Below are 26,471 nucleotides of genomic sequence, written 5' to 3' on the forward strand. Positions count from 1 at the left end.
AAAGACCAAATCAAACTAATATTACAAGAAATTATGTATGAAGCACAAATAGTTGGTGACTCATGTCAGAGCTGCCACAAAAAAAAACAATAGACTCACCAAGTGCAATACATGCGCCAGTCACTATGTTAACATAAGCTTGAAAAAGAGCTTCAGCATCCAATTCATCACTGTCAATAGTCCCTTCACTCATGTTGGAAATACCACACCTGACTGTTTCAGGAATTTGAGAATCAACCCATCCTTTGGTAGGTTGTATTCTACAACATGACATGATTTAGTTTCATTTCATACTACTGTCAACAAGCCGCATAAGAACTTCAGGTTGAAATCACAAGATTACCTGCTCCACAATATTAAATTCCTGGCTATAATGCGAAGCATAACAAAATCAGGCCTCACATACTGCAAATCGAAGTAAGTGTTGGGGATATTGAGTCTAGCTGCAATCTCCTCAGACTCGGCCTGTAATATCAGACATAATAATAAAGAAATCAGAAGGTGTTGTTTGCACACAAAAAAGTATAAAAAGATTCCAAGTGACTAAGAAAACACACCTTCAAAAATATCAAGGCTAGAGCAAGTATTGCTCCAGGTGCAGTAACATCAACATTTATTTGTGCTCCATCCATCATCTGTTCAAAAAATCAAGATAGAAAAGGATACTCAAAATATACAGCTTCTTATAGAACTTTGTACATCACCGAGTAAAGTAAAAAATGACCTGTCCAGGGTTGCAACTTTGATCATCGGCAGATGTTGCATTTAGGTACTTTTCCTGAGAATATTATCATGTAAAACAGAATTACAGGTAAGGAATCTTCACACTGCTAAACCAAAATAAAGAATTACAAGTAAAGAATCATGACACTGTAAACATATCATGACGTTGATTACTCTTCGAATAGCATTTTAACTATCGACTCCCTGAATAAAATTGTTAGACTATGTAATTAGGTTGATCATGTGTCTTGGTGTTTATGGTAGTTGATCATAAATTAAGGGTCACAATTGATTGGGCGTTTTAGATTAGAAAAGGATCTCCATTGATTTGGTGCTTTCTATAAAGCTTAGACGATCATTGCCTATATATTGTACACCCCTTGTACCTCTGCTATTAATCCAACTAGTATATTGTGCGTGCCTACGCGTGCGTACTGCACCTTCTTGAGCTGTTGTCACGCTTGTACTGCACCTGTGCGTACTGCACCTGCACGCGTCGGCGGCCGAGGTGCGAGAGCTACTTTCGCGATTGAAGAGCAATGACAGCGGCGCTTCGTCCACTTGGAACTTATCAGGAACCATCACTGCAGACTCGCCACCGGCACGGTGCTGGCACCGGCCGCGTCCGCCGACGCTGAAGCGCCCTTCGGCTTTCGTAGTTCACCAACAGCACGTGGAACCTAATGGCCGAACGATGCAGCGACGCCAGTGGCACGGATTCAGACTGCCGACCGCTCCTCCTCAACGTCAGACGCGGCGCTGCAGCACGCGGGACCTGATGGCCGGACGAAGCAGTGACGCCAGCGGCACAGACCCGCTCCTCGCACGCTCTCGTTGTCGAGTAACGTGAAGTCAAGGTTGAAGGAGGCGCCATCGGATCGTTGTCGTCCTCGCACGCCGACGCGTCAATGGTCGTGGCAGCTGCAGTCATGGGCGCACGATAGGAGTCGGCGACCATGCCGCCCTTGAGGAGGTGGACAAACTCCTGCTCCTGGTGCTAGTCTGAGCAGTAAACTAAGCTGACGGGTGACGTCGCCCTGAGGTCCCAACCTTGAAAGATGGCGTATTTCTCGAGTCGTCCTAAGGACGCTGTGCTTGGAACTAGGACTGCGGTTCCTGTCCGTTCAGATTCGATCAAATGGCTGAAAAAGAAATGAACGACGTGGACATACTGGGCTTGCAGCTTTGCGCTGGTGCGTTCGTTTCATATCGTACGGTGGACATAATTAAGGCGATGTGGACACTCTAGCAGTCTAGCTGCAGATTATTCTGCAGCCCTTTAATATATAGGAATACCGGGCAGCTCATATTCTAACATAATATCAGAGCCAGAGATCTCGAGTTTGAATCCTGACAAGGGCTTTATTTGCCTCCACCCCTTTATTTCCGCTTTATGCCTTCCTCTCTGGCTGCACGTGAGTGGTGTGTTTAAATGTATAAGTGGATTGCCTACCTTCTTCTAACATCTTAAGTTTTTGGGTTGAATTAGTTAGTGTGTCCACTCAAACATGTATCAGAGCCAAAGGTCTCGAGTTCGAATCTTGGCAAAGGCTTTTATTTGTGCCTCCGTCCCCTTATTTCCACGTTTGCGCTTTCCTCCCCCCTCTGGCTACACGTGAGTGGGGGTGTTGAAGTGCATAAGTGGATTGCATACCTTCTCCTAATAGCTTAAACTTTTGGGTCGAACTGGTTAGTGTGTCCACTTTAACTCTTATCGTGAAATCAAGAAAGAAATATCCTAAGGGGGTTTACAATATTTGCCACGGTTTAAAGTTGAGTTTTCATGACATAAATTGAACAGGACATAAGAGTGACATATTCTAAAAAATAAAAGTACGAGAGTAGTGTATCATAAAGGACTCCATATCCGAAGAGAGCAACAGTTTATGAAGCATATAAGGCTATGAAAAAAAAACTTACATGGTAGACTTCTTTGGTGCCAATATATTCAAAAAGTCGATCTAGGAAAGTATCCATGAATCCAAATGCACGATTGCCATGACCTATGAAAGGCTCCTTTGTTACTTTTCTGCAAGCATGTTACTCAAAAATGCAATAGGAATATTAGTCATGAAATGCAACTCACCCAAGGCAACAAATCCTAATGCAGAACCTGCAGCAACAGCATACCCTTCCCTTTCTAGCACGTTGTCACCACCACTTCTTCGGCCAATCTCACCCTTAAGATACAACAAAAGGTGTTCAGTCCCAAAACCCAACTATTACCAAGTTGGGATAGCCTAGAGATGAAAGCTCACAAGAGCCAGATGACAAAAAAAAAGATAGCGCTATAAAAAATATTAATGTAGTACTCCCTCCAGTCACACAAGTGACATTGTGAGGCAGTTTGAAACTTTGGCTTAATTTTTTAGTAATATAATATGCAAAATTATACATTTCATGAAAATATTTTTCAAAGGCAAATATAATATGTCTTCCAAATATCAAACTCAATATGCAAAATTTTGTAGTCAAATTTTGTTAATGTTTACTTAAGATAACCTCAAAATGTCACTTATTTGTGACTTGAGTATAAGTGTACAAGTTAAAGTGTAAACATTTAAGAGTACAGTATGTTCGTTTTTCTATTTTGCAAGAACTTTTGTATACCAAAAGGATTAAGCAATATAATGTGTGTGCATGGTGATATACCAGAAAAATTGCAGCAATGTTTGTTTTGCTCATTGGTTCGAAACCAAGAAAAGGGAAGGATAACTTGATACAGAATCAAAAGAGAAGGGAGACTTATTGCCATGATTACAAGAAGTATCTTCATGGTGAGTGCATGAGCTGAGCCTTCATATAGAAGTCCAATTCCCATTACTGCTGCTGACTGAACGGATAAAAAAATAAGGATAGACATCTAATATTGCCCAATAATAGCAATTAATTAGCTTAACTATTGATCAGATGACACAACAAAACTGTAACAGATTACTAATCAAGTGGTTTTTTATCACAGTTTATAAATAGCTATGTAAAGATGAACTAGAGAACCAATGTGAGAAACTACAACAATGCTATAAAGCAGCAAGTCACATTACAAAATTTATTAATTCAGTTCTAACACACATGATGTACATATCATGGTAGTACAAACAGTAAAAAAACACCATTTCTACATTTTACTTACGTGACCTGTCATAGGACCAGCTGTAATCTGATTTAAAACTCGGCCAGGGAGGGAATGACCACCCTCCCGGTATTATATTAAAAAGAGACCGAAACAATGGCCTCAACCGTAAAAATCCCCGAACCCCGGCCCCCCATCACTAACGGGCCGACGTCAACCGTCCACTCTGCAACGGCCCAACCGGAGGGTGGCGCACAAGACATCGTAACCCGAGAGCGGATGGAGCACAATGAGAGGATTTTTTTAACCAAGCCGAAAAATTCGCCCCAGAGGGGAATCGAATCCAGGACTTGGAGGTACTACTCGGAAGCCTTTAATCACTAGGCTAGAGACCCTTTCACAGCTGTAATATGATTTACAGTTGTTGAGCTGAACATTTCCACTTAAAAGTTCTGAAATATTCAATATTCACCAACAATTAACACAAAAACAGCTTGCTCTCACGAAAGTTATCAAGTTAAGTTAATTTAGTGGCATTGGATTAAACAACAAAAAATAGAGAAACAAATTAGGCCCACATGAAAGTACCAAACTGCCCTCAGCTTTTTTTTCTTTTTCTCGAAAGCGCGGGAGAAATGCGCATCATTATCATTAAGCAGAAGAGTTTTACAGGGCCAAAAGGCAGCCCAAAAAGACCATACAGAGTTCTCCTTACGGAGGCCAAAAACAAGCATACAAGAAACAATCCATAAGGTAAAAACCAAACGACCTATAATATTGGCAGAGCAGCAAGGTGAGACAATCCCTTGGCCCCAGCCACAACCCACTTCCTTGTTTCATCATCAGCAAGCCGAAGAAGCAGATTCAGACTTGGAGGCAAATGATCAAAAACACATCTGTTACGATGTTTCCATATTACCCAAGCCCCCAGAATGATTGGGGAGTCCAACCCTTGATCAACCCAGTCACAGCATCAGAACCCTCTTCCCACCAATCCAAGAAGATCTCAGATCCGTGAAGAGGAGAAAGAGAGTGGATACCATATTTTCACAGCAGCCTATACCAGAAGGTCCTAGCAAACACACAGGACACCAAAAGGTGGTTTATTGTCTCCTCTTCCTGATCACATAGAGGGCACTTATCTGGATGATTCAAACCTCTTTTGGCCAGCCTATCTGCAGTCCAGCATTTGTTTTGGGCCACAAGCCAAATGAAGAATTTGCATTTTGAGGGAGCCCAAGATTTCCAAACCCTGCTATAGTGCCCAAGAGAGCTTGACCCCAAGAAAAAACCCTTGTAAGCCTCCTTTGCTGAATAAATGCCATTAGTTGCCACACTAAAATATGTCTATCTTCCCTACCAGGCTGTAGCTCAATATTTGAGAGCAGGTCCCATAAGTGAAGATAGTCAATCAAAGATCCAACCGGTAAGTGCACCCTTAATGTCTGAAATCCAATTTCTATTTGACAGGGCCTCCTGGACAGTTCTCTTGGAAACAACAGCTTTTGGGATTGCATGTAGCAATCTAGGGGCCAAATCAGAAATTCTTCTTCCATTTACCCAATTGTCTGTCCAGAATAAGGTATTGTTTCAAAGAAAGATTGAACCTTCCTAGGAACCTGGATAGAGAGACCTATCCAGGGTCGATGATGGTCAGTCTTCTTGTAACACCCCATCCAATCCCGGCCGGCGGTACTTACTCATGTCAGCTCTCTAGGATCATATATTATTCCCACAGACCAACACGAGTCTTTTGTGTGCACTTTGTCCTCACTCATGCACACCCGAGAAAACTTCCGGATCGGTCACCCATCCCAAATTGCTCCAAGCCAAGCATGCTTAACTTGGAGGTTCTTTCGAGATAGGCTTCCGAAAAACAAGATGCATCTTGTTGATATGGATACTTTATTAATTTTATTAAGCCTTGTGCCAGGATATCACAATCCACCCCCCTTAGAAGATTGACGTCCTCGTCGGTCAACCCCAACCCAGAAACCTCCCTCTTAGCCACGTCTGTGTGTCTAGTGTCGTCATATGCCATGTCATGTGACCACTCCGGGCCCACATGCGCCATATACTCGGACCCCTAACCCACACACACCCGTAAAATCGCGAGGGTCAGCTCTGATACCACTTGTAACACCCCGTCCAATCACAAACCGGCGGTACTTACTCCTGGCAGCTCTCTAAAATCATATATTATCCCCACAGACCAACACGAGTCTTTTATGTGCACTTTGTCCTCACTCATGCACACCCGAGAAAACATCCCGATCGGTCACTCATCCCAAATTGCTCCAAGCCAAGCACGCTTAACTCGAAGATTCTTTCGAGATAGGCTTCCAAAAAAGAAGATGCACCTTGTTGGTATGGATAGTCTATTAATTCTATTAATCCTTGGATCAGGATATCACCATCACAGGGGCCAGGATATAAAACTTCTTGAGCCAAAGCCACCTCATTTTTAAGGCCCAACAAACCTCCTTCAGGCTAGAGATGCCCAGACCTCCTAGCTGCAAGGGTCTGCAGACCTTCCCCCAAACCACCAAGCAATAGCCACCCCGCACTTCTTTTCTTCCTTTCCAGAGAAAGCCTTTTCTGATCTTATCAATAGCATCCAGAGTTCCTTGAGGAATGTCCACTGCCATGGCAACATAGATTGTCATGCCTGAGAGAACATGTTGAACCAAGACCCTTCTTCCAGCCTTAGTCATCAGGCATGCCTTCCAATTTGGCAACTTGTCAGCAATTTTGTCCACAAGAGGCCAGAACTATTGTTTGTTCAGCTTGTGTAATGAGAGGGGGAGACCCAAATATTTGCAAGGGAAAGAGGCCACTGTACATGGAAGTAAGGATTGGACCTCTTGCATAGCATCAACAGAGCATTTGATAGGGTATATATTATACTTCAAAGCATTATTATATAGTCCATATGCATCTCAAAAAAACTGCAAGATATCCAGGGTCACAGAAATATCAGATTTCGTGGGATGAAGGAATAGGGCCTTTCTCTCCGGCTAGACCAAAGAAGCCAAGTACTCGGAACGAAGGGATCGAGGAACAGGAACACGGGTCGAGGATATTTTTTGGAGGCATGGAACAAAGAGGTATACCTCCTTGTATGATTTATTCGATAGCCGAAATGTGAACCATAAAATTTTGGAACGATAATGTGAAATGAGGTTCCCAAAACAGTCAACTAGTAGATATTCATGTATAGAAAAAATGATTGAAAGCAACGTGAGCACATGATTAACGATTTGCACTTCATTTAATATAAGCACATGATTAGCGATCCCTTCGTCTCAGTGCTCCTCCAGACCTCCGACCTCCGACCTCCGCTCCTCCGAGATCTTCACGGTGCTCGGCTTCCGCGACAACCCAGCATACAAAGGAAAACACCCCTTGCCTGTGCGGGATGATGATCCATCCGACATCCCACTCGAGTGAGGATCGTGTCCCAACCATGGTTCCATATGATGTTCCATATGGTTCCCTTTCCTCGAAATTTAGGGTCAATGATATAGAGGGAGATATTGATGAAGATGTTAGCTATAGAATCCTTAGTAACCGAGAACTGGGAACATGGTCGCGTTCCTCGTTTTAGGAACGTTCGTTCTGTTCCGGGAACGTGGGAACAATCTCATTCCTGTAGTGTTAAAACCTAGTTTTAGTAGCGTACCGTGTACCACGTTCCCGTTCCTCGATCCCATCAATCTAGGAACCTGGTTACTAAGATAGAATCAAAGTAGGGTGGATGAAGTGGCGTCAAACATCTAGCGTTCTATGTGACAAGATGGTACCACAGAAGCTAAAAGGCATGTTTTATAGGACGGTGATTAGACCTATTATGTTGAATGGTGCAGAACATTGGTCAACAAAAGACGACATGTTCAGCAAATGAGTGATGTGGAAATGTGTATGTTGTGTTGGATTTAGGGTCATACAAGAATGGATCGAGCCTAGAAAGATGATATAGATAATAGGCTAGGGGCAGCACCAATTGAAGAAAAGCTTGTCGAACACTGGTTGAGATGGTTTGAACATGTCCAACGAAAACCTCTAGAGACAACAGTGTGTAGTGGGAACAATATAAAGATAGATGGAAAACACCACATACCCTTAGGTGGGGGTGGCCTCCATATATATAGGGCCGACTTGGAGTACAAGGCAAGTCAATATGGCTTAGAGTACAAGGTAATTACAAATCAAAAAGATATGCCTAGATAGAATCATATGCAATCTTTAACGCCCGCCAGCAGTCGCAGCAAGAGAATCACGGATGCAAGGACTGGACTGAAAATCAATAAAAAGCTGCACAGGCAAGTCTTTGGTCATGATGTCGACAAACTGGTGAGAGGACGGCACATGGAACACCGAACTTGGCCCAAGGTGACCTTCTCGTGGACGAAGTGTATGTTAATCTCAATATGCTTCGTGCAACGATGATGCATTGGATTGGCCATCATATATACAGGCATACAGCACTCACAATACACATTGGTCGCCTTAGGAACAAAGATATGAAGTTCATGTAGCAGTTGTCCTAACTAGCAGCACATAGTAAAAAACTTGACCTGCGGTGAGTATGACAGCCCCCGGCCATTATATTAAAAAGACCTCACACAAGTCGAGAAAACCACTGAACCCCTACCTCACCCATACACAGCAGCACCGTAGCCCATGTGAGAAACAACCGCGACCAGGACCGAGCCTTGGACCTATGCTTTGGCGTGGGACAAACGAGGGGATTTTTTTAACCACAGCCTCAAATTTTCTCCCACTCCCACGGGGAGTCGAACTCATGACCTGAGGAGTGCTACTCAGACCACCTAACCAACTCATTTAGAGGCCATTTCGCACTAGCAGCACATAGTAACGGCACGGATGATGGCACGATACGTTGCCTCGGCACTAGAGCGGGAGACAGTCGTCTGGGGCTTTGAGGACCAAGAAATGAGATCATCGCTAAGGTAGACACAACAATCGGAGGTAGAACGCCAAAAATCAAGACAGACAACATCTGCATCTATGTAAGCAGTCAAGGTGTGAACCAGGCAGTACTGATGTGAAGTTCGTAGGACACCGTGCCCTTGACGTACCGAAGGATACTCTTGATCAACGCGAGATAGGGCTCACGAGGATCATGCATAGAGAGTACAGATTGATCGCCGAGGTAGTGGAGGTGGTGCTTGAACCTTGACTTGTGGTTTCTGTTCGGTTTCAATTCTAGTCTACCCCAGCTTGCTTGGGACTAAAAGTCTGTTGTTGCTGTACATATCTACACCTAAACACATCCCATTAGGGTGACAGAAACAAAGATAAGGCAAATCATGTACTAAGTCAAGTCAGTATTCTAAGCAACCAACAAAACTTGTGTAGAATTGCATGGTTTAGCATCTTATTCAGTAAAGATTCTTAAAGCATTAGTACAAATACCATAAACACAGACCAGGCTCCGAAATAAAATCAAGTATTAAACTAAAAGGAGAACATGCAAAAAAACAGTAGCCTACTGCAGTGTTACCTGTAGAAGAGTTGGTAACTCCAGCTCTGGAGTAGAAGATGGATGTCGAGAAGGAACATGAAAGTAGAGCATCTGTAAAGTTATCATAGAAAGCTATATTCATTTTTGCTCTGGACACAAGAGAGCTATGTATTTTGTATAAATTCAAGAGAGAAAAGGGAGAAGAGTAAAGCCACAATCATTTTAAGTTGCCATAGAGCAGAATATTAGGTGGTCACAAAATCCAAGTGACCATGCAGCAACGATGGAACAGAACAAAACTCTGTAAGAGTAAAAATTAAGAGTACACCTGTGGGATTTAAATGATACCGAAACCACACTTTTTGGAACTTATTTTGTAGAACTAAACAAACTTTTTTTCCTTCAAAAAAAAAGAACTAAACAAACTTCGGCCATACTATCTCAAAGCTACATGTTTGCAAAAACCATTAGGTTGGACAGCAACTGAAAGGGGTTTCAAAGCATGTAGTTTTGAACTACGTTAAAGCAACTAAACTAAAAGTACTTCATTTCATGATATTGCACCATGTTGGTTGGAAGGCAAAAGTGCAAGGTAACAATGGTCGTAGTAGGTCCTGCGTGTTTTCGAGAAAAAACAATGGTCGTAGCTGTAGTGCGGTAGTGCCTTAGGTAAGGGTGCAAGCCTGCAAGGTACTTCATTAGCTAGTAGCTACACCCAGTTTAAGCCAGGGGCCTTATGTTCAGAAACAAGATCAGAGGAGAACGGGTCGTATATACAGAAAAGAGGGAGCAACTGATAGTTTATACACATGCACCAAACAAGAAGCCTTAAAAGAAAGGGTCATAAAAATATTGGGTTGTTTGTCCTTCTAAAAATCTAGCCACAAATTGTGTCAAAGTGCCCAAATCCTTGTTAGGAAGGTCATTTAGACCTGTAACTGCTAACAGCGTGTGTGATACAGTACACATTTGGTTAGTAACACAAACACAAACGATTGTTTCAAGATAGGATCCTCAAGATCTGTCTGATGAACATCCCATGTGATTAAGGACAAAATAGTATGCCTGATTGGTTGCATATCCAGGCTTTTGCAGTGCAGTTTGCTCGTGTTTGTGCTCACAGCAGGCCCAATGGTGCATTAGCTAGTATGCCAGATTTGGTCCTATGAAGACAATACAGGTTGCACAAGCCGATGCATACACAAAAAATGAAATGTTCCCGTTCCCCATACCTCTAATAGAAACATGAGACCTCAACTAGAATATAAATGTGACTACATGCAACAACATGCAAACAGCCAAATACTATTTTATCAAATGTGGCTTGCCAGTGCAGAACAACCAAACACCAAGACATTGCATTCGTGCTGCATAAGGTCAAGTGCAGGCTAAGGCTAATGCAAGCAAACAATCAGACCCTATAGCGACTGAGATCATATGCACAATTAACCTAACATTGGATGCAATTAGCAGCAAGAAGACAGCAACAAGAGCTACACAAACGAAAAGAGATCCCATTTTTTCCCTAAAACCTGTTGAACTGGTCAAATATGGGTCTCTGGGGCTCTATTTCTGTCTTGCATGCGCCGCCAAGGGATCCCAAGTGGCCGACGAAGACGATCCTGCGCCATCGTCTCCTTGCTGTAGGTAATCGGCGGCAGCAATCAGTCCTGTCACGTGGCCAGAGTAGCAGGTGTGGGTCGTATTTGTTTTCTAGACGGTGCCCTGCAGATTGAATTACTGTAAAGCAAATATATTTAGGTTGTGGCATGTGGAACGTAGACTGACTGACCTCGTGTTGCTGACGAACAGTGGCTAAATTTGAACGACCGACAGAGGCGCGGACTGGGCAAAGGCGCGGGAACGGAAAAGAGAAAGTGGATTGGGAGCCTGGCCAGCAGCGAACATTTGTGCCACGAAACAGGACGTTTGCGCGTGCGGGACTTTAGAGAGATCAGATAGGAGTCTGTTGGAGGTACATTTTTCCATTTCCCCTAAAAAAGGAATTGGGACCAGGGTTTAAGGACTTATTGGAGTTGCTCTTAGTTGAGTAACAATAATACCAGATGGGGAAGTAGGAACAGCAAAATGAAATTGCCTACAGAAAAAATGAACCAAATTCCAAAAAAAAAGATCTGATATGTGCATACTGGAATACAACACTTTGAAACACTCCCTTAAACAAGTTCACTTACATCCATGATTATTACATAAATCCACCTAATAATAGTATACATACATCCAACATACTTAAGTTAATACCTTTGATATTGCAGGATCCATTGTTCCCCTATGAGATGCTGCCAAACCAAGTAACAAACCAAGTGTTGTTATATCATGCTCCTGCATTCAGATAATTAATCAAATTATACAAAATATACATATGCTCACTGAACAATAGAGTAAATTTCATAAAACTACAGGTTTAAGAAGATACATCACAGACTATAGGTTTCGCATGTCAATCACAAAACCACATATTTAATCCAATAGTGTGTCAAAACTATAGATTTGGACAAGTGAAATATGTTTGTAAGTGTACATTGCATACTGAATCTGTAGGTTTGGGATAGTATGGCACACTAAACTTGTAGCTTTGCAATACAAATTCTTAATTTCGTATTTTTGTGAAACTATGACATGTTAAATCTGTAGTATTGTGGACTTGTGGTACAACTTCTTAATTATAGTTTTGTGATAGCTTGGACCAGATAAGTTTTGCTAAATTTACTCAATAAAATGCAGAGAAACTCTCTCCAAAGATGCTGTGAGCATAATGCATTAATGCTATACCAAAGAACACAAGAATATAGTAAAACAAATTATTTTTCTGACGAAGGACCAAATAGTCATGTTTCGCAGTGTGCAGGGTTTTGAAAATCGTCTCCTACGACGCGCCTAGTCGCTAGGACACGGCCTCCCGCATGGACTAGGGGGGGTAGACGGGCCCCTAGGCGATTGGAGCGCCTAGGCGGCGCCGGGCGGCGATTCCGCGGCGACTAAGCGGCGCCCAGGAGCTCAGGCGGCGCTTAGGCGAGCTAGGCGCGCGCGCGCGAGCGAGAAATAGCGCGCGGGAAAAGGGTGCGCGCGCGGGATAGGGTTTGCGGTTGAAAAGTGCATGCTTGCTTCTTCAGTTCTTCCCCTTTCGACGCTTGCTTCTCCCTTCTCTCCTGCACGCTGACGCCAGAGACGCGGCTGCAGCTCCGCCGGACGCCGGAGATGCGGCTGCAGCTTCTCTCCAGCACGGCTGACGCCGAACCCCTGCTTCTCTCCTCTCATGTTTGCTTCTCTCCCACTGCTTGCTTCTCTCCTGCACGGTTGTATGTCTACTGGTCCTTCTCTATTTTTTATCTATAAATGTATATATTATTATATAAGTTGGCAAAACGCCTAGCATCGCCTAGGCAAGCCTAGGCTGGATTAGTCCCTACTCCCTAGGCTAAGGGTCATCGCCTAGATTCTTCCGCCTAGCGCCTAGCAAAACTTTGGCAGTGTGTCGTACCTAGTCTCGGCAGACCAAGAACAGCAGTAACTATGCCAACACCGCACCGTTCACTCAGTCCTAGAGATGAGACTTTTATCACATATTGCTTTATTTGGTATTTTGTTAGCTTAAGCTTAATTTTCGATTAATTCAGTATTATATTATGTTAGTTCTTATTTTCTTAGTGTACCCCTGCCTATCCTCTCTCTCTCTCTCTCTCTCTCTCTCTCTCTCTCTCTCTCTATATATATATATATATATATATATATATATATATATATATATATATATATATATATATATATATATATCCTGTCATAACAGTGACATGATTAGGGGTGGGCACATTTTTACCAGAAACCGAAAACCGAACCGAAATTTCGGTAGTTCGGTTCGGTTTCGGTTTTTGTATCTCAAAAGTTCGGTTTTCGGTATCGTAATCGATTTTCACCGTATACCAAACCGAAATACCAAAAAAACGAATTGCCTAACTTTTTTGGACAGACAAAGGGTTGCAGGGCAGATGTGTGGCTGATTTTGCCCCCGAGCTCTACCATGCAATCCCCAAGAGAGTAGCTAAAAGGCGTACAGTGTGTCAGGCTCTTTCAAACAGATGTTGGATCTCAGATATCAAGGGAGCCTTAACAGTTCAGGTGTTGGCTGGTTACCTCCATATTTGGGATCTGGTGGAGGGTGCTGTCCTTCAACCTGACACACCAGATAAGCATGTTTGGAGACTTTCTTCTTCTGGGTGTTATAGCAGCAAATCTGCCTATAACGCAATGTTCGTTGGCACCATCAAATTCTCCCCTTGGAAGCGGATTTGGAAAACTTGGGCCCCAGCGAACTGCAAGTTTTTTATATGGCTGGCCATTAATAACCGTTGTTGGACCTCAGATCGCTTGGCCAAGTGTGGTTTGCCCCATCAGGCGGCATGCCCCTTCTGCAACCAAGCACCGGAGACGATCAACCACTTGCTTTCCTCCTGTGTGTTGGCCAGGGAGGTATGGGCTTCAGTGCTGCATGGGCTAGGCCCGGGGCGTGTTGCCGCCTGACCATGTTGCTCGACTCAAATCATGGTGGGGTCGCGCAACAAACTCCCTGCCTAAGGTGGGAAGGAAGGGCTTTAACTCTCTGGCCATCCTTGTTTGCTGGGAGTTATGGAAGCATAGATATGCTTGTGTCTTTGAAAAAATCAGGCCGTATGCTCATGTTGTGATCCAGTCAGTTGTGGCTGAGGGGCACCTATGGTGTCTGGCTGGGGCAAAAGCCCTCCAGGAGTTAGTCGGTAGGATCGGCTCCTACAGACCTACAGGTCTTAGAGGTCGTGGTCGTGTGCCTTTGCCTGGTCTGTAAGTCCGTGAGTCCGATGTACTGTTTTAACCCTAGGGGATCCTAATCTCCCAGGGGTTTTTCCTCTCTTAATGAAATGGTGCAGTTCTCCTGCGCGGTTCGATAAAAAAAACAATTACCACATCCATTATAACCGTAAAACACAATCCTATGACACAAGACCAAAAAATAATAAGATCACCTGTGAGAGATATCCATATGCATCAGTCACAGTTAGGACTCTTAGATGCTCATGCAAGCCAAATGCTAGAAGCAAACCAGCATGAGTAAAATTTGGTTCAGAAGGCCTATTGTATTGTATCCAAGTTCTCAACATTTTCTCCTGCAAAAAAGCATTATAATAAGCTCCACTTATAACTACAGGAAAACAATACAGTAGCAAAAAAAACATCTGCCAGAGGCAGTGAACTCTGAATTTTGCTACAGTTGCCTCTTATCTTGTGTATAACCTGAAAAGGAGCAAGCCTCAGGCCAGCAGCAACACCATTATGAAACTCAGCCCAAGATTTGAATTCTGAGACACTTCTACTACTTAGATCAAGATTTACCTGTATAAAATGCAGTTAGGAAAAAGATATAACTGAGAACTAGCAACCTATCATAAGGCAAGGTATTGTTCCCAAAAGCTCAGAAATTCTGATTGATATCATAACAGTAGTGAGGTTTGCTATTCAACTTTCTACCCAAATCTAATCACCTTCGAGAACTGAATTCCTGATATGAGCTAGTAGAACTAGTAAGTCGTTTTTAAGTACTGCTAAAATGATACTATTCCCTCAAGTGACATGAATAGTGATTTTCTGGACATAGCAAAAGAACTATGAAGAAAATGGAATTGAAACTAAAAAAGAATTACTGTTGCGTTCTGCTGTGCAGGCAATCGACCAGCCAACACAAGCTTTGGGAACACCAGAACCTGCAGCGAGGGAAGAAGTACTGAAACAGGAGAAAATAGCTGGTGCATGGCTGTCTGCTGTACAAAACATTAACAGAGACCAACATCGACCATCCAGGCTATCATGACATTTTGGTACAAGCTCTTACCTCTGTCAACAAAGTGTACGTTGTAGCTAAAGTAAAAGCTCCACGCCCAAAAGGTAAAGCAGTTGTCCTTTGTGCAAAATTCCATAATTGTTGCTGAAAATGCATGGAAAAAACAGTAACAAGGAGAGTTCATAATCAGTGAAATCCAGAAAAAGGTAATAAAAGAGATGCTCCAATTAAAATGATTGTTCCTCAGTAACTCGAAGTAGTGATATATTTAAGAACATGAAAGAACTTAAGAGCATCTCCAAGAGGTCCTCAAAAATTGTTCCCAAAACCATTGAGTTTTCCAAGTCACCAAAAAGTATTGAGAGCACCAAGAAGAGTTTCTCTAACAGTGCCAAAAAATCACTCCTAAAATATTAAAAAGATTTCAAGTCGCCCGACTAATCGCGATTAGTCGGGCTAGTCGGTTTTGTTAGCACGACTAGGGAGGCCGACCCGATCTGCTCGACTAATCGTCCGGTCGTCGACTAAACGCGATTAGTCGTCCAATTTGGGTGGGGGCGATTAGTTGCCCTGGACTCCTAGTTTAGGTCAATAGTAAGTCTGTACTTGGCATTTATGTAGTAACTAGTAAGTCTGCAACTCTGCATCATATGAATTAGTGGGTTAGTGACTACTGAGTAGTAATTGATGTTCAATTGTTCATGTTCTGAAACATGCAATCTGAATTCTGTCTTCCAGTATTCATATTTGCTATGTTTGGTAATTGGTATTACTTCCTATATATGCTATATTGCTATATATAATTGAGTCAGTGACTGATGTTCATGTTCTGAAATCTGAATTGTCCAGTTCCAGTATTCATATTTGGTATGTACTTATGTTTGGTGTTGGCTTCTATATGCTATGTGTGTGTGTGTACGGCGGCACTAAAATGCACCTGGGTGCATTCTCTATATTGAATGCACCCAGCTGCAATAACACCTCGAGCACGCCCTCGGCCCTCCTATACGCGCGCCTCCCTGACCCCCGCCGCCGCCGCGCGCCTCCCTGTCCCCGCGCCACCCTCTCCCCCACCGCCGCCGAGCGCCTCCCTGTCCCCGCACCGCCGCGCGCCTCCCTGTCCCCGCGCCGCCGCACGTCTCTCTGTCAGCGCGCCTCCCTGTCCCCCGCATTAGGTGTGATTGCAACTGTTGTATAATTCTACCCAAATATTTGTTAAAAAATGTAAACAAAATGATTGCAACTGCTGATGTGTTGTAATTGCAACCGCTGGTGTGTTGTAATTGCAACTGCTGGTGTGGTACTGTGGTGTGGATGCAACTGCTGAGTTGCTCTGATGTGATTGCAAGTACTGAATAACTCTGGGAAATTTTGTTAAAAAATATGATTGCAACTGCTGGTCTGGTGTAATTGCAACTGCTGGTCTGGTGTGATTGCAACTTCTATATAACTATGTCCAAAAATCTGTTAAACAAAACAATGATTGCAACTGCTGTCTGGTGTAATTGCAACTGCTGGTCTGGTGTGATTGCAACTTCTATATAACTATGTCCAAAAATCTGTTAAACAAACAATGATTGCAACTGCTGTCTGGTGTAATTGCAACTGCTGGTCTGGTGTGATTGCAACTTCTATATAACTATGTCCAAAAATCTGTTAAACAAAACAATGATTGCAACTGTTGTCTGCTGTAATTGCAACTGCTGGTCTGGTGTGGTTGCAACTTATGTGAAGAGGTTGAGTCGTTCGCGGAGAAAGAGGGGCGGGGGCGGGAAAGTGAAAAGGTTCTGTCGGGAGCGTACGGGAGGGACGAAGGCGTGCGGGAGGGACGAAGACGGCCTGAGTGGGGCGGTTGGCTCGGACCTGGCGCGTAGGTTCGACCTGGGTGCATTCTCTATATTGAATGCACCCAAGTGTAATATATAAATACAGTATATATATATACACATAGGTCCTGCAAATATGCAGGAGTGCTGTAGGGACGCTCAGGTCGACTAGGACCCGATTAGTCGACCTAGTCATCGTCCTAATCGCGATTAATCGCCTGGTCGCCCAGGTGTATCGACTAGCAAGTCGCCCGACTTGAAATCATTGTCCCACATGAAACTATTTTGGTGACCGCATCTTTTCCTTGAACAACGGCTTCTTCCTGGTGGCGAGGCCAAAGCACTCGTCAAGAGGCGCTGATTGTAAATACAGAGGTACATGCCATGAATTAGATCGTAGTATTTAAACAAGAATTATAGAGCTACATATCATGAACATATTTTATTAAGATTGATTGTAAATGTACAAACAAATTTGAGAAGAAATTGCTAAAGAACAGGGGGCAGGTTCAACACATAGAGCTGCTCTGATCAAAGCACTGTCAGCACCAGCTCGCTGATGCAGCTACTTGCGGACGTCCACACTTTTCCGCCACCTAGGCACCAACTGCTTAGAACGCTAGGTCAAGGTGGCCTGCGGACTGTGGCCATGGTCTCGCCAACCATGCGCTGACATCCGGGGGTGCGCAAGGCACCCAGTAGCGCTCCAGCACCGCCGCCTGAGGCACCGCTGAAGAGGGCAGACAGGCCTCCCACTGGTATTCTTTCCGGCCAGAGCCACCCCCTACCATGGACCGCTTGCCCAACACCCACATTGGCTTCAGCGCCTCTTGATCGGTTTCCAAGACCTAACCGTCGTCGCTTTGCCTAGTGTCGAGTAGATTCACGTTGACTTTGTTGAGCCCTAGCGCGCAAGTGGTGGCAAAAACACAGTCGCGAGCAGATCTGCGCAAGACATAGGTTTGCATATTTTTCCACGGGTGGGGCCATTAGAGATGGCAATGGGTACCCGAAACCCATATACACGGCGTGTTTTACCCGATATAAAGACGGGTATGGGATAAATTCTTTACCCATGGGTACATTAATGGGCATAATACTCTAACCATCGGGTAGACAGGTGCGGGTATGGGTACGTACTACCCACACCCGCATACCCATGGGTAATTTATACCCGCTTCAGTCATATTTATAATCTACTCAATTAAGTACATACAAATATATAATAGCTAAAAATATGACCAGCTTGCAACTTTCTACGCTATTAATTATTTTCTTTTTTACTTTATTTACTTACATTTGATGATTTCTAGTTTTAAATATGCCATATATTCATTAGATTTATGTTATTTAATATGTGTTTAGTAGGTATTTAATCGAGTGTGGGTTACCCGACGGGTTTTTTTACCCATGTAGGTACGGATATGGGTACAATTTCATGCCCGCGAGCGGGTACGGGCATTGTTGGTGGTACAGGAGGCAGGAAATAAGTCGTTTGAAGCTCAGCTACGGTTTTCCTTTTTTTCTACTCAAACTATGCAGGTGAGAGCTATGTGGCATTTCATTAATGTAAGAATATGAAAGTGACTGATATATTGCATAGAGTGGGGTACATATATAGAGAGAACCCTAACCCTAATGGGCCGACAGCACAACAGTGGTGTCGGCCCACACACACAGTCTAACATCCCCCCGCAGTCGCAACGGGGGCACCACATACGATGAGACTGTAGTAGAGGCCGAAGGTAGGAGCCGACGGGTTGAAATCCCCCCGCAGTCGCAGCGTCGTGATGGTGCGAATGTTGCGACTGGAGTAGAGACCAGTGTGTGCTCCAAGAAGACGATAGCCCCTAGATGCCGAGGTAGCAGAAGTCGAGGTGGTCGCGGTAGGGAGACACGCAGCAGAAGCCTGTTCTTCGGGAGGGGTCGACGTTCGAGCATCAACGATCGACAGGGCGACACAACAAAAGAGCAGCAGCAACCTCAGGGCCTTCTTGCTTCGTTCCGCGATCGGTCGTCGAGGAGCCTCGCCAGGGAAGGCTGACGACAGCGCACGCGTCTGCGCCGGTCAGGATGGTCGCGCCCGCGGCAGAAAAGAAGGGGTATCGGCGGATCCGGTTGGGAAAGCCACGACAGCGACGGGTCAAGCCATGAAGACGGTGATCTAGCCAAAGGGATGGCGGATCTAGCCGGGATGGCCGTAGCAACGTGGGTCCGGCCGAGAAGGCCGCGGCAACGACGAAACCAACGAAGGCGGCGAAGAAGGGAGGGGCGCGGCAGTTTGACGCTGGCAGCGATAGAAGCTTAAAGAAAAGAGGCGCTGCTGGGCATCGACACAGTCAGGGACGAGATGGACAGCGCGACGACGGGGCTGCATAGCGCAGGAGCGGCCTGATGGCCGGTCAGCAGCGGAAGGAGGGGGAAGGGTGGCTGGCGGGGAGGGGCTGTCACGCCGTAGCCAGGAAGCGCGCCAGCGCCAAGGAGGACAGGCGGCTAGAGGGAGGAGGCCGGCAGCTGGGTGAGCGCATGTGCGTGTGACGACGGCCTGCAGAGGGGGGGCGGGGAACAGAGTCAGCGGCCAGATCCACGGCCATGGCGGCGGCGGCGAGGCCCAGGGTCGTGGCAGCGCTGACGGCGGCGGCTGTGGCAGTGCTCGCTCCCAGGACCGCAACGGCCTGTGCGCCCAGCCCGGCCTCCGCGCCCAGCCCGGCAGCTGCACCCACGCCTGGGCGGTGCCGGCGGGTTGGATCTGGCGCCCGCGCCGGGACGCGCCCCCGCTGAGCCATGCCTGGCCGGAGGCCACGAGCCCGCGCCGGAGTTGGGGAGGGAGGGCGCCGCCGCGGGGAGGGGCACCTGGGGTGGCGGCGTCGACGTCCACGTTTAGGCGCGTGATGGGGCTTTGCTACTCCCGCCGGATTCGGCTGCCGAGCGAACGCTCGAACCGGAGCTTCCTGGAGCCCTGCCGTGACGGTCGCGTCCATCGGAGGGAAGAGGGCCAGGGCAGAGGGGTGGCCGGCGGCTGGGAAGGGAGCCGCCCCGGGTGGGAGGAATGAGGGGACGAATGAGCCTCACGGGGCGACGGCTAGACCTGGGCTGGCGGCTGTGGGGGTGGCTAGGGGAGGTGGGAGAAGAGAAACCCTAACCCTAACCTAGTCCTCTGATACCATGTAAGAATATGAAAGTGACTGATATAATGCATAGAGTGGGGTACATATATATAGAGACTCAACCCTAACCCTAATGGGTCGGCAGCCCAACAGTGGTGCCGGCCCACACACACAGTCTAACAATTAAGGCCCTGTTTGTTTCGTTGGAATTCAATTTCATTCTAATAATTATAAATTAGACAAAACTAATTAAGTTAATATATTTGTATATGTAATATATTTGTATATTATCCTAAATCATATGAGAGAGAGTTATACGCTACATTTATGATATAGAGAAGCAAGTAGATGAGTGTGCTATAAATTGTACATTAGAAAAGTAGCATGTAAATCTATAAAATCAATTTTCATCTCTCACCCCATGAATTTGAGATAGGCTTATATATAAACTTTGGAAACTTGTGGAATGTCACATTCTAAAAAAAATAGCATATTCCATTAGCTGGATTCCAATTCCTCAAAATGAAGGGAACGAACGGGTCCTAAGAAGAAATAAGATACAAAAGGGAAAGAAGTAAGAAACCCCCCTGCTAGGCACCCCCACACTGGTTTTAGTCAATACAGCATACTAGAAAGTAAACTAGGGAAACAGGACTAAGCGACCAGCAGCCTCAAATGACAAAAAACGTAGGGATCCAAAAGACCTATGGCTTTGTTTGTGTTTACTAACTAATAGCTTAATATCTGCAATTATGAGCAAATAAAGAAATAGCAATACCTGATGTAGGTCTTGATCCGACACGCTAGGATTAGTAGGTGTTTGTATAGGCACAGGCCTTGCTGAGCATAAGAGGCGTCTAACCTAATCAAAAGAATATTACAGAATTTTAAGCAGACATATAAAGAATGAAACAAGATACAGCAGACTAATGTGACTTACACAAGCCAGAGTGTTCCTGTCACAAAAATACATGAAGCATAAAAATCATAGAAATAAAGCAAAAAAGGCTTGCACGATTGAAAGTAAGAACCAAAACATTATTATTAAGCAAATAACAATGCAATATTGCAATTGCAATCCAGTAATTCAGAAAGACAGTCTGACTCAAAAGAAAGGATAAACCTCATTCAAGCGCAAATCATGACCAAATCGGAGTTGTGTTGTTGAAGTAAAGATATGTTCCATGCCATCCTCAACAGATTTATAGACAGAATCTGAATCATCAGAATTCAAAACTTCTGATGCAGGGATGTCAGGTGCAGTTGTCGGTATGATTACAGGTTGCAGATGTAGCATATAAGGGACTGACATTGATGTCAAATTATCATTGTTCCACAACAGGTTTTCTTTCCTAACTGTCCCCATCTTTGCCGTAGCTAGGTCTTCCCTGCCAACAAGAACATAAGCAGTTGCAGGCCAATCATCAGGTGGGGAGTCACGGCATTTGTCCAGTGCCTGTAATACGAAACCACGTCTCAAGAAAAATTCAACTGCACCATATCAAAACATAGACTAGAGAGTTAACTCACATGACGAAGCACAAGAGATACACCAACTGGTAACAAATCCAACTGCCGATGACCAAACTTTTCAGCAACCATAGCCAGAACAGTAAGTTCTTCAGTGTTTCTCGCTGAACCACTGGCAACTTCACAATACACACCAGAAGAGAGATTTTTGCCTTTCCTTTCTGCTCCTAACAACAAACTATAGAATGACAACACCTTCCTACTCCAACTCACGGCAGAAACTTTCTGTTTGCGCATTAGAGTAGGAATGTCTTCCAGCTTTGCGGAGTTCAAACCATGACGTAGACAATATTCAAACCAACGAAACAGGGACGGTGGAGTTGTTAAAGAATTTGAAGAGACTAGGGATGGGGATTCAGTCAAGTTGAGTGGAAAGTCACGGCAATAATAATCAACATAACTATGTTCACCCAGAGATGAAGCAACAGTACATAACAATGAAGCGAGACATCCTAGATCCCTGAAAAAGTAATCCAAAAGGTCAAAGACTGATTTGAAATATGGTCATATATGATAGTAAAACACTGATATAAATAAAAAGGGTCTCCAGCCATTCAAAACCTCTGAGTTTTGCACCGTAAACTGAAGTAAAATACAGACCGAGACCTACTCCCCTCCATCCAAAATGGAGGTAGTTTAGTTTTTGTCCTAAGTCAACCTTCTTAAACTTTTTTATCGAACGCGCAGGATAACTGCGCATCTTTATATAAATTAGGGAAGGAATACAAAAGGGTTTACAAAGCAGAGAACCTGCTAAAAAAGCAAGACCAAAGCCTAATCGGAGGGAGAGCTAGATAGCAATGGAACCGGCCACATTCAATGCCCTAGCTAAGTCTAAGGATCCCAGACACTTAGCACCAGTAGTATATTAACATACCAAATATTACTTTATAGATGTTGATGCACTTTTTTTCTATAAACTTGATCAAAGTTAGAGTTTGATTTAGGACAAAACTCACATGACCTAAACTTGGAAAAGAGGGAGTTTTATGTAAAATTTGGTGCCTACAACACGAAAATAACTAGTGAAATCACTTTAGCAGGCGCCTTAAGTGCCTTTTGGCTGCCAGACACATTGATTCATACTACTTGATAGGCTACAAAGGAATTATTATTATGCCATTAGCTTCATCCTCTAATATAAAACTCAAGAGAAGCTGAGTTTCCCATAAGCCATGATAAAAACCAGAAAATTTAAGGCTTACATTACTACTTGATTATTTATATGTTGATGAATGCTATAACAGCATGCAATGAGGATAACATTAGTTTATGTATGTATGTACCATTATTTTCATGCATATAGCAAATGCCAAGGCAGCAGCTTCAATGCATGACAGCATGAGGTTTTTGTTCTCAAAAACCATGGTTATGTTGGAATTATTTTAAGTAGGTATAGGTAACACTGTTCTGTCAAGACAGGATAATGAATGCTACCTTTTAAAATTGAGAATATTAATCAGATAACTAGAGGCAACCACAAAGAGGAACCAAAGCTACACTCTCCTATGAGTCAACACAACAGTTAAATATGTTTGTAGAGAATTGCATTAAAGATTAAACTATGACTTTCATGAATGCCATACATAACTAAAGGACATGAGCGTTTAACCAAATGTTTTACTTTTCAGTGAATCTACACTATAAAACAAAGTAACAAACTAACATCTTAAAAACTGGAAAAGTAACATTAACAAGATACTTTAAACAAAAGAAAGAAACAGAACTTAACTCTTTCCGCAAAATATTAAGCTTGAGGTTCTCATATAGGGCATGCAATGTCTCCAATGTTTCTCTCATGAACCGAATATTATATGACACATCTGAACTATGTTCATCCTGGAGAAAGGAATTAAAAACAGTTTTGCCTGTATTATATGACACAGGCAAAAAAGAATTGGAAGATGATAGGGCTCTTTTGCAGTATTGGGAATGGTATTTGCTGTTGATCAGGAAGTCCCAAGCTTTACTTGGAAAAGTGAGTGATTTAGTTGACAAAGTTTGTCCATACTTTGTACAAACTCTTTTTATTTCATGACTAAAAAATTCCCATTCTGAATCAACCTGAGAGCTTGAATATAGGTAGGCGGCATCACTACCCCAAAAAAGAGAAATGAACTGATTGTAAAAGCAACTCTGCAAACCCTCTGCCATTGCAGTTATACAGTCACTAACCAAAGAAGAGGAAGGATTTTTGCGCAACGAACATCTGAGCATCTGGAAAGGAGTAAATGGACAAAATTGCAATAAGATCAACCGAAGGCTACATATCAAAGCAGACTAAAATTGAAAATTACAGTGAGAAAAAGAGCACAGTTGAAAAGGACATATAAATTTTAGTTTTTGTAGAGTTAAGCAAAATAGATTTCTTGATTAATATTTTCAGAATAGATCGCATAGGAAAGTTATGATTAATCTTGATATAATAATAGATTAGTCAATGAGCAACATGCAAAAAAATATAAAACAAAACAATAGCATTTTTCCTATTTGCTATTTAATTTGACTATAAACCATATAAAATAATCAAAAATGAACACAGCAAACACAAAGCTGATGCAGAACAAAGGACCAAAACACAACCCCAACATATCACACCCTTTGCAGATGGCATAGTTGTCAAAAAGAAAGGAGCAAAGACAGTTATAAACCAATAATATGTGGAGTAAACCAGGACACATAACGACAAAGTACATGGACATCTTACCAAGCCATTACTGCATGTCACATTTATACGCCCTTCAACAGCATCAGCTATGCTTGTGATCTTCAGATCAGAGTAAGTATCTGAAATATCTGAATTTAGCTCATGATTTGAAAAGAACCCCTTTCCCAATTCATTAGGGAGAGTATATCTGCAGAGGCACTGCTTCCCAGACTGCATTTGACATATTAAAATGAGCCAGTGATTACTAATTTACATCTTGCAAAGAGAAAGACAAAAAGTTGAACAGTACAGCCAGATTTTCTAGTGATGTCCTTTTTGGATAAAATCTACGCTGAACTGTCAGGTAACTTCGTAAAAAAAACAATCAAAAAGCATACTATTCAATAACCAAACAATAAGGTCTGAAGTGAGGATCTTTTTTACAGAATTCAAAATGCAGTCTGTACAGCTTTTTAATATGAACAGAGGCTCAAGGTAAGTTAGATGCCACTCAGCTGGACTTGATAAAGCCATAAGCCAAGGACAAGGAGGACGCTCTGGTCACAGATCCCTTGAATGGGGGAAATTTTAGGTATGTTTCTTGTTAAAAGAAAGCAATGTGCCTGCAGCCTTCTATATAGGCCAGCCCTAACAATCTTTACTAATTAGCATAGAAGCTTATCGTCATGCCCACGCCACCTGGGTAATTGGGGCCATTGTTTCCTTCTGCGTGAGAAGGTGCAACCCACAATGGTATTCCACAAGACTTGTAACTCTTCAAAATTCACTTCAGATTGGAAGAGTAAGCTCCAAAAGCACTGTTTTAAAGGTGTCGCCTAGGCGTCCAGGCAGTGGTCCAACACCTAGGCGCCGCCTAGGCGTCCAGGCGGTGGTCCAACGTCTTGTCTCGCCATACCGCTTTAAAAACCATGTCCAAAAGAATTACAATATCTAAAGTTACTGATGTTTTAACTCTAAAACCTGTTTGAATTCATAATGCAATAGAAATTAATTATATCGATTTCTGGTCAAAATAAAAGAATGAACAACTGGGGTCTTCCATGTGATAAATAGTAGTGCTGGGTCTTCAAGACCAAATTACAAAAACAGTGCGAACTTGACTTCATGATCATATCTACATAACAAAATATATAAAGATGGCATAGTTTGAACAGGGAACCTACATAGAGAAGTAGATCATTGTCTGAACTCAAAACAAGGATGTCTGTAAAGGGAAGAACTCCAACTCGTACTCTGCAGATAACATAGAAACATTAGAGTAGTAGATATGGATCCAAAACAATGTGCTTAGGCAATCACCTTGGACGAGTCACAACAACTGGCGCAGCAGCAAATGCAGGAATGTTCCAGCTCATGTGAGGCTTAATATCACCAAAAGCTTCTTCAGTAGCATCATCAACTTGAATCCTTACAGCAAGCAATATTTTTTGCTCATGCAGTAAAAAACTAATTATCGGCATCCCATCAATATCAGTTGCCAAAAAAACCTGAAAAAGACAAGGAAGGTGAAGATAAGCATATATATAGATAAAATATAACAGGATGGAGTTCCCTAATCCATGATTAGAATGGAGCAACCTTGCTAGCAGCAGAGTGGGAGCATTTCCCTTGCCATATCTTGCGGAATGCACATTTATGTGAAGAAATATCGACAGGTAGCATTGTATTTTCGTTCATTGCTTCCTGGTAACTAGCACCGTCAATTTGCCAGACAGAATGCTGAAACTTCCCTGCATGCCACAACTAAATTTCTTAATAAACAATAAAAAACAGGAAAACACAAGACTAGAGAAATGTGAAACAGAAACCTTTATGATATGATGCTATTAGAGGTATCACATCACTTGTCCAGATAGTTTTTTCATCAAAATCTCTCATCATAGTTAGTTTGTCCTTTTCTTCAACATATGTTGCCTGTAAAGAGTCATTGGTTATTGATAGAAAGGTTGCCGATGTATTGTAGGAGATATGTTATCGATGTATTGTAGGAGATATGGTATTTCACATATATAAGCAAGGATAGCTGAGGGTTTATAGAAACAGAACCAATCAACGGAGATCCATGCCTAATATAGGTCAATCGATCTGTCAACGAAGACCCTTGCCTAATAGAGATCGATATATCCGCCGTAGCCATATAAGCAGGTTTCTAACACCAATCAACAAAGATCCTTGCCTAATAGAGACCAATCTAACTATTGGTATGGCTCGAGCTTCGCAGCGGGT

The 26,471-nt window shown here is 43.3% G+C and overlaps 1 protein-coding gene across 7 annotated transcripts in view; it reads right to left on the reverse strand.

Annotated features, from left to right (window-relative positions):
* Positions 1–26,471, reverse strand: part of LOC103631492 (anaphase-promoting complex subunit 1) — a 68,349-nt gene that overhangs the window by 36,797 nt on the left and 5,081 nt on the right. For 4 of the 7 annotated variants that reach the window (XR_002262878.2, XM_020539528.1, XM_020539530.2 and 1 more), the window contains exons 5-26: positions 26,054–26,159; positions 25,824–25,975; positions 25,545–25,732; positions 25,409–25,478; positions 24,285–24,455; positions 23,310–23,794; positions 21,578–22,037; positions 21,171–21,503; positions 20,826–20,909; positions 15,166–15,258; positions 14,978–15,037; positions 14,571–14,669; positions 14,303–14,443; positions 11,547–11,627; positions 9,324–9,395; positions 3,476–3,556; positions 2,810–2,903; positions 2,644–2,726; positions 725–778; positions 558–635; positions 344–465; positions 100–260 (exon numbers count right to left, since the gene is read on the reverse strand). Coding sequence is in view for 5 of the 7 variants with exons in the window: in XM_020539528.1 (XP_020395117.1) it covers positions 100–260; positions 344–465; positions 558–635; positions 725–778; positions 2,644–2,726; positions 2,810–2,903; positions 3,476–3,556; positions 9,324–9,395; positions 11,547–11,627; positions 14,303–14,443; positions 14,571–14,669; positions 14,978–15,037; positions 15,166–15,258; positions 20,826–20,909; positions 21,171–21,503; positions 21,578–22,037; positions 23,310–23,794; positions 24,285–24,455; positions 25,409–25,478; positions 25,545–25,732; positions 25,824–25,975; positions 26,054–26,159 (3,268 nt within the window). In the remaining 2 variants the exon portion in view is untranslated. The remainder of the gene's footprint in view (positions 1–99; positions 261–343; positions 466–557; positions 636–724; positions 779–2,643; positions 2,727–2,809; positions 2,904–3,475; positions 3,557–9,323; positions 9,396–11,546; positions 11,628–14,302; positions 14,444–14,570; positions 14,670–14,977; positions 15,038–15,165; positions 15,259–20,825; positions 20,910–21,170; positions 21,504–21,577; positions 22,038–23,309; positions 23,795–24,284; positions 24,456–25,408; positions 25,479–25,544; positions 25,733–25,823; positions 25,976–26,053; positions 26,160–26,471) is intronic. The other 3 variants (XR_002262879.2, XM_020539531.2, XM_020539529.2) reach the window with 1 other exon arrangement.

Source organism: Zea mays, chromosome 6, assembly GCF_902167145.1.
Source record: "Zea mays cultivar B73 chromosome 6, Zm-B73-REFERENCE-NAM-5.0, whole genome shotgun sequence".
NCBI classification, from domain to species: domain Eukaryota; kingdom Viridiplantae; phylum Streptophyta; class Magnoliopsida; order Poales; family Poaceae; genus Zea; species Zea mays.